The sequence below is a fragment of the Merops nubicus genome, unplaced genomic scaffold (genome assembly GCF_000691845.1).
Source record: "Merops nubicus isolate BGI_N331 unplaced genomic scaffold, ASM69184v1 scaffold28210, whole genome shotgun sequence".
NCBI lineage: Eukaryota > Metazoa > Chordata > Aves > Coraciiformes > Meropidae > Merops > Merops nubicus.
Genome location: NW_008582639.1, coordinates 948 through 6653, shown reverse-complemented (window position 1 = coordinate 6653; position 5706 = coordinate 948). Strand labels below are relative to the sequence as shown.

The window sequence follows — 5706 nt, the reverse complement described above, 5'->3', positions numbered from 1 at the left end:
CCTGCTGCTGGACATGGAAAAAACCCAGTCTGTTGAAGCTCAAGGGATTTCTGATGCTGCCCAAATAATGTGATTAGACCAAAAGGCTGCTCTTTTCTTTGCTGAAGAGTCTCTACTGTTTTATGCCTGTTATAAAAGATCATTTTTTGAGAAGAATTAGCTATGAACCAACTGCAATCTGCCATAAGACTGCAGGATAAGTGCCAGAGTCCACACAGTATAAGCCATGGTCTACGTTGTCCATGAAGAAGGGTGTTTACAGCTCTGTCGTGCAGCCTTTGACGAAGTAGAACGTATTTCCCCCAAAAATATTGATCCAGCACATCTCAAGGTCCCATAAAGGTTACCATACCACAGCCACCACCGATTCTCACAAGAGCAAAGCAGGAAGAGTAGCAGGAGGATGGTGCCATCTGCTGGCACAGCTGCAGGCTCATTTTGATGAAGAGCTCCAATAGTCCAAGGGAATTTTACAGACAGGCACCACTTCAAAGCAAAAGAGAAGACGGAACTGTGCAAGTTTTTCTTTCTGGTGGTGATGCTGTGGAAAAGGATGCCTGCTGCAGCTGTGGATTCCCCTGCACTGCATATTTTTAACTCTGGAATGGTTTGAGTGAAACTGATTCTGCTTGATAGTACAGGAGAGGTAAGACATTCATCTGTTTCTCGAATCTGTACAATGAAATCATCATTTATCTTTTTGGAAAAGCATCCATGTCCTCTAAGTACTAATTCTGACAGCAAGGGGAAGAATGTGATGAATAATGTGCTCAGTCTTAAGATATCAGTAACTTTGAAAAACAACAGTCATTTTACCATTACAACCTCAGACTAAAATACATGGACCACTGACGTGAAAAGTGTTCTTTGACTTTAGTACCTCAGTCAGGCACTTAGGACCTGATCCTAAAGGGGGTTCCACATGTGCACCCACTAGTTCTAAGTGTAACACACACTGAAGTGTTTAGGTTCCTCTCCTCCTCACTGTGTTGCAGACATTTTGAGGAGTGTTTTCTGATTACATTCCAGACCAGCACTGTTCTGCAGGCTGAGGACTATATGAAATTCCGTGGTCACATCCAGCCTTACCCTGATCTGATCACACAAAAAAAAAACCTGCTCCAAACTGCCAGAAGCTAGAGGTCTATTTCTGGAAGGCTCAACAGTGTTCAAGCTCTTCCCAACAATGCCATTACAGGAAGGATGAACATCACTGTGGGGGGAAAGTACCTGCTTGCCTCTGCAAGGTTCCTGCACCTCCTCAGAACACATATAGCTAGACTCTGGAGAATTTAATCTGGTGCAGCAATTCCTAGATTCCTGAAGTCTGGCCCCATTGCAGGGATACAACTTGAAAGTGATACTGATAACACAAACACACAGGGACATGCACCTGCATAAATCATTCTAGATGAATAACCTCCTGTTCTATCTCAGCTATTGTTGTTGGCGGGAATATTGCATCTCACTCTGCAGGCCGTAAGGACAGCAGTAAAGCCTGGCCACACGGGCTGATTTTGAAAGAAAATTCTTTTCTCTTTCTTGAGGATGAGTGGGAAGTCCTCAAAGATCTTTCAAGGCCTGGAGAGCTGAGGGCAGCTACAAGGCTGGGAGTCCATTGACATGCTAGTTGCAGGTAAAGGACTTGGGAGGTGCTCAGCTTCATCACCAGCAAGGCCACAGCGGGTGGCTCAAGGCTTCTGCAAGGCAGACACAGGCTCCAGTAGCGCTGCACCAACAGCAGTGACCTCATATGCAATGTTAATGCAACAAGTTAAAAACCTCAAGGTGATGTGGGGTGCACCTACCGTTCAAATTCCACCAGATCTGGGGATGAAGTGTCTGGAGACTGGATAAATTCTGGCTTCCTATCCTCCTCCATTGTTTGTTTTTCACATTCTTGAATCAAATACCAGACGCTAGAGTCACTCTCACTCACAGATTCCAAGTCTGATGCAGTGCTGGAAAGAACACACAGGAAAAAAAGCCACAGGCACAATATCTTAACTGGATTAATAAGGCCCCTGTCATGGTCACTCTACAGTCCACAGCCCTTCTTCCCAAGCCAGCTTTCTCCTCCTCCTTTTGTCTTGCAGGCAAATGAGTGGTCCTTGGTGGAGAACAGCTATATAGAAGCTAAAGGAAATACAAGCACTGACCAGAAATGAGAGCAACACCACACCTAAGAGTGTTCATGCTCTGTATGGGTTTACAGGAGTCTGGGTGAAATCTCTTAACCTTTTCCTCGCAGTGAAAGGTCTCTGCTTGGAAATTCAGTAACAATGACAGAAGTTCAGAGATACTGGGCTGGAAGCAAGTGCAAAATATTATCAGTCTCTCCTTGATTGGTATAAACCCCTACCTGTGATTGTGGAAGTGCCTCTCGACATATTCCTCCTTGACTTCCTCCAAGCTGGATGGGTTCCCATCCTCCAGACTGAAAGACTCTGTTGTCAGCAGAAAGGTTACTGTCACATTACTGGCACTTTTGGCTTCCCTCTCACCCTCTGCCCGAATCAAACAGAACAATTTCAACAACTTCATGAGCCACAGCTTTTCATTAGGCAAAAATTATGTGAAGGGAGAAACTTTTGTCTCTCCTGCAATGCAACTAGTATTACTGAGAGTTTACAATCACTGAGGAACTTAGAATCAATGCCTTCTTCCTAATGTTGGTCTGACAGAATTGATGGTGAAAACACCCAGCAAATCAAAGTCCAGGCAAGCACTAGTCAATACAGTATTTTGCAGTTGCCATGTAATGAGCAAATTCCATGTAAAAACCCCTGACAACCAACCTGTGATTCACAAGCAGTATGAAGCCTACACATATGCAGGTAAATACAGAGATTAGTTTACTTCCAAACTCTTCTCAACCAGCCTTCCCATTCGTGATCCCTTCAATTTTGCTCTATCAAACTATTCCTTCTACTTATAACTGACTTTTATGGGTTGTCCAAGGATGTGGGTTCAGAGGAGGCTGCTCATTTTCAGCACCGGGACTTTTAATTGATGTAAATTATTGGAGGTGCAGGTTGCATGAATAGCAGTGTTTCCTTCTAGCTGACACTAATCTGGACACTTAAAGGGACATAAACCCAGGTATGTCTACCCCATCAGCTCCCAGCCCTCCTTGCTGCTATGGGAGGCAGTGGCCAACACCAGGAAGCAGCAGGCACACTGGCAAGGACTTGAAGCCCCATGGCAGAAGCTGCCTCAGCTGCTAAAAGCACGTGCTAAACCTGCAGGACCCGAGGTTCCACAGGCAGTTACTGAGGAGGGCACGACAACAACCCACCAAGCTGGAAGAAAACAAACCCACAGCAACTCTCCCACCCATTTTATCGAAGTAAATTCTTAACTAGAGGCTTCCTATACTAAGAAATCCTCAACAGCTTCTCTGTCCTCCTCCTTTACCTCACACCAGAGCCTGCTGTAGTGAAGTTTAAGCTCTGGTTGTGATTGACTCATGATGCTGAGTGGTTGTGGTGGCTGTGACTTCCTCCTGCAGCCTCTCAGTGGGAGCCCAAGCATGCAGCCTGTGGTCTCACGGCAGCCCCGTATCTCCTGTGGGCCAGCTGGCAACAGGATGACAAGGGTGACAGCCCAACTGCCTGCTGCCATGAGGAATTAGTTGTTTCCTTCCTTCACCCAGGCTAGGCAGGGGTCATTTCTGTGGTGTGGTGTTTAGGGTGTCAGTAGACAAAATTTTCACTATCCCTTGCATTTTGCTACCAGTAAAGCTGCAGTTGGCTCTGATGGTTTGATGGTCTCAGCTGTGTACCTGTCTCTATTTAACAAATAAATAAAAAAACAAGTCCAGGCATTCTGCCCAAGGCAAATACTCGCATACAGTTACCTTTCATCTTCAGCAAAGAACCCAAGGCTTGCTCCAGCTTCTGGATAGATTTCTTAGCCTTATGCAAAACCTGATACTAAACATAAGAAGAAATCAGAACTGATTGCTCTCTGCTCTGACTAGATTTAGGTTTTAACATGCCTTGGTTGATTTCTTCACTTTTTCTTCACTTTGACCTTCAGTTATCTGGATGTTTCTGTGAAAACAACTGTGTTTTTTCACCAGCTACCCTTAATCATATGAAAAGGGACATGAACTAATAGCAGAGCAAATTTAAATATAAATATTTGGGTGCATGTTATGCAATATATACACATAACACCCAGTCACATAGACATTTGCTACTTAACTCTGATCTTCTTTCATCAGCAAATAGTCTTGTTTGGATTGTTGTCTTCTCAGAGCACATCCAGAAATACCATGCTGTGAAGTCTTGTTGGATGACTACCAACCTCAGGCTTAAGACTTTAGCCATCATTTCCCACGAGAATTTTGCTAGGAGAAACCTTTGCCATGTTATACTCTCAGCTACGCTGATATAAACTGGAATAGCTTCAGTGCTGCACATCATTCCTTCATCGCTTATAGAATCCATAACTGAGAACACATGGCTGATGCATTTAAACATACATGTCCCCAAAATATTTCAAGATTTATGTGACTGATGAGACCATCCACAATCACCCTAGGCAAGATGTCTACCTTGCAGAGCTTTCACACTGAATATTTTAGCCAAACACTAAGCATTAGGATTACAAGTCAACTTCTGTATTTAGGCTCTTGAAGATACTGAACTTCCTCGGCCCCTAAAAGTCACACAAAGGGCACATGATACTATGGAAAAGCAATTTTAAGAATTGATATGTGAAGACATCTCCCTTAGACTAGACAAAACAAAGATCTGTTTAGTCTTGGCTTCTGAGATCATGGCAACTTCAGCTTAACTTGCATCTTGCTCAGAATATAGCAAACTAAACTCTTATCTCAACCTGCATGAAGAGTAAGGGGCTCAGCAGGCACAAGCCCTCAATAGCAGCACTTTGCATGTTCCGAGCATCAAAGCCCTTTAACAAGGACAATTCCTGTCCTAAACAGCAACTACCCTCTCCATTTTACAGGCTGGAAAACTGAAAGTAACCAAACTAAATTTATAGGTGGCACTGTTGAAGATAAAAGGACTCTCGATGTTTATTCCTCTGCCTTGAACATGGTAATATCCATCTTTTCAGTAGCATTTTGGGTGAATTTTATCTTTATAACCAATTCTGTTTTTATTAAATAGTTTCTTAGTTTAGCAGAGACCAATAAATACTACTGGTGTTTGGTTTTTTCCTGACTTATTTTTCCAGAGTGTCTTGAAGACAGAGTGCACCTTGTAAGGCTGAAAGAATTACTCCCTCCCCTATAATTTCTTCTGTCCCTAAACTCACTATTCTGATTTCACAGCAAAATGCTGCGAAAACAGATAATTTCATCATGGGATCCCTTGATTTGTTTCCAAAACACTATAAAGAAGCCACAAAGACATAAAGTAGCTGCAAGAACCCCACAAGAAAAGTGCACATAAGGCACGTGATAAACCCATGACCCAGCAACTACCAAGTGAATAATTTCCTTAGACTGAGCTTTGAAGTAAAAGACCCAGGAAAGCTGAACACAGTGAAACTACACACACAATAGCACCTGTACCGATACAGTGGTCATCCTAATAGACCTGGTTCAGTTTAAACACACCCATGTATAACAGTGATGCACAGAGAAATAGTTGCTGCTCCTCACCTTTGAGGCTGAATTGTCCAGCTGGGATAAGACAGCTTCCCGCAGGCTGCTCAAGAGTCTTGCCAGCG

General features: G+C 43.5%; 1 protein-coding gene across 1 annotated transcript in view; it reads right to left on the bottom strand.

Moving 5' to 3' along the window:
* Positions 1-3953, bottom strand: part of STRA8 (stimulated by retinoic acid 8) — an 11999-nt gene extending 8046 nt beyond the window's left edge. The window contains exons 1-3 of the mRNA XM_008938398.1: positions 3860-3953; positions 2363-2447; positions 1809-1961 (exon numbers count right to left, since the gene is read on the bottom strand). Of these exons, the coding sequence (XP_008936646.1) occupies positions 1809-1961; positions 2363-2447; positions 3860-3866 (245 nt within the window). The 5' untranslated portion in view covers positions 3867-3953. The remainder of the gene's footprint in view (positions 1-1808; positions 1962-2362; positions 2448-3859) is intronic.
* Positions 3954-5706: the final 1753 nt, after the last annotated feature.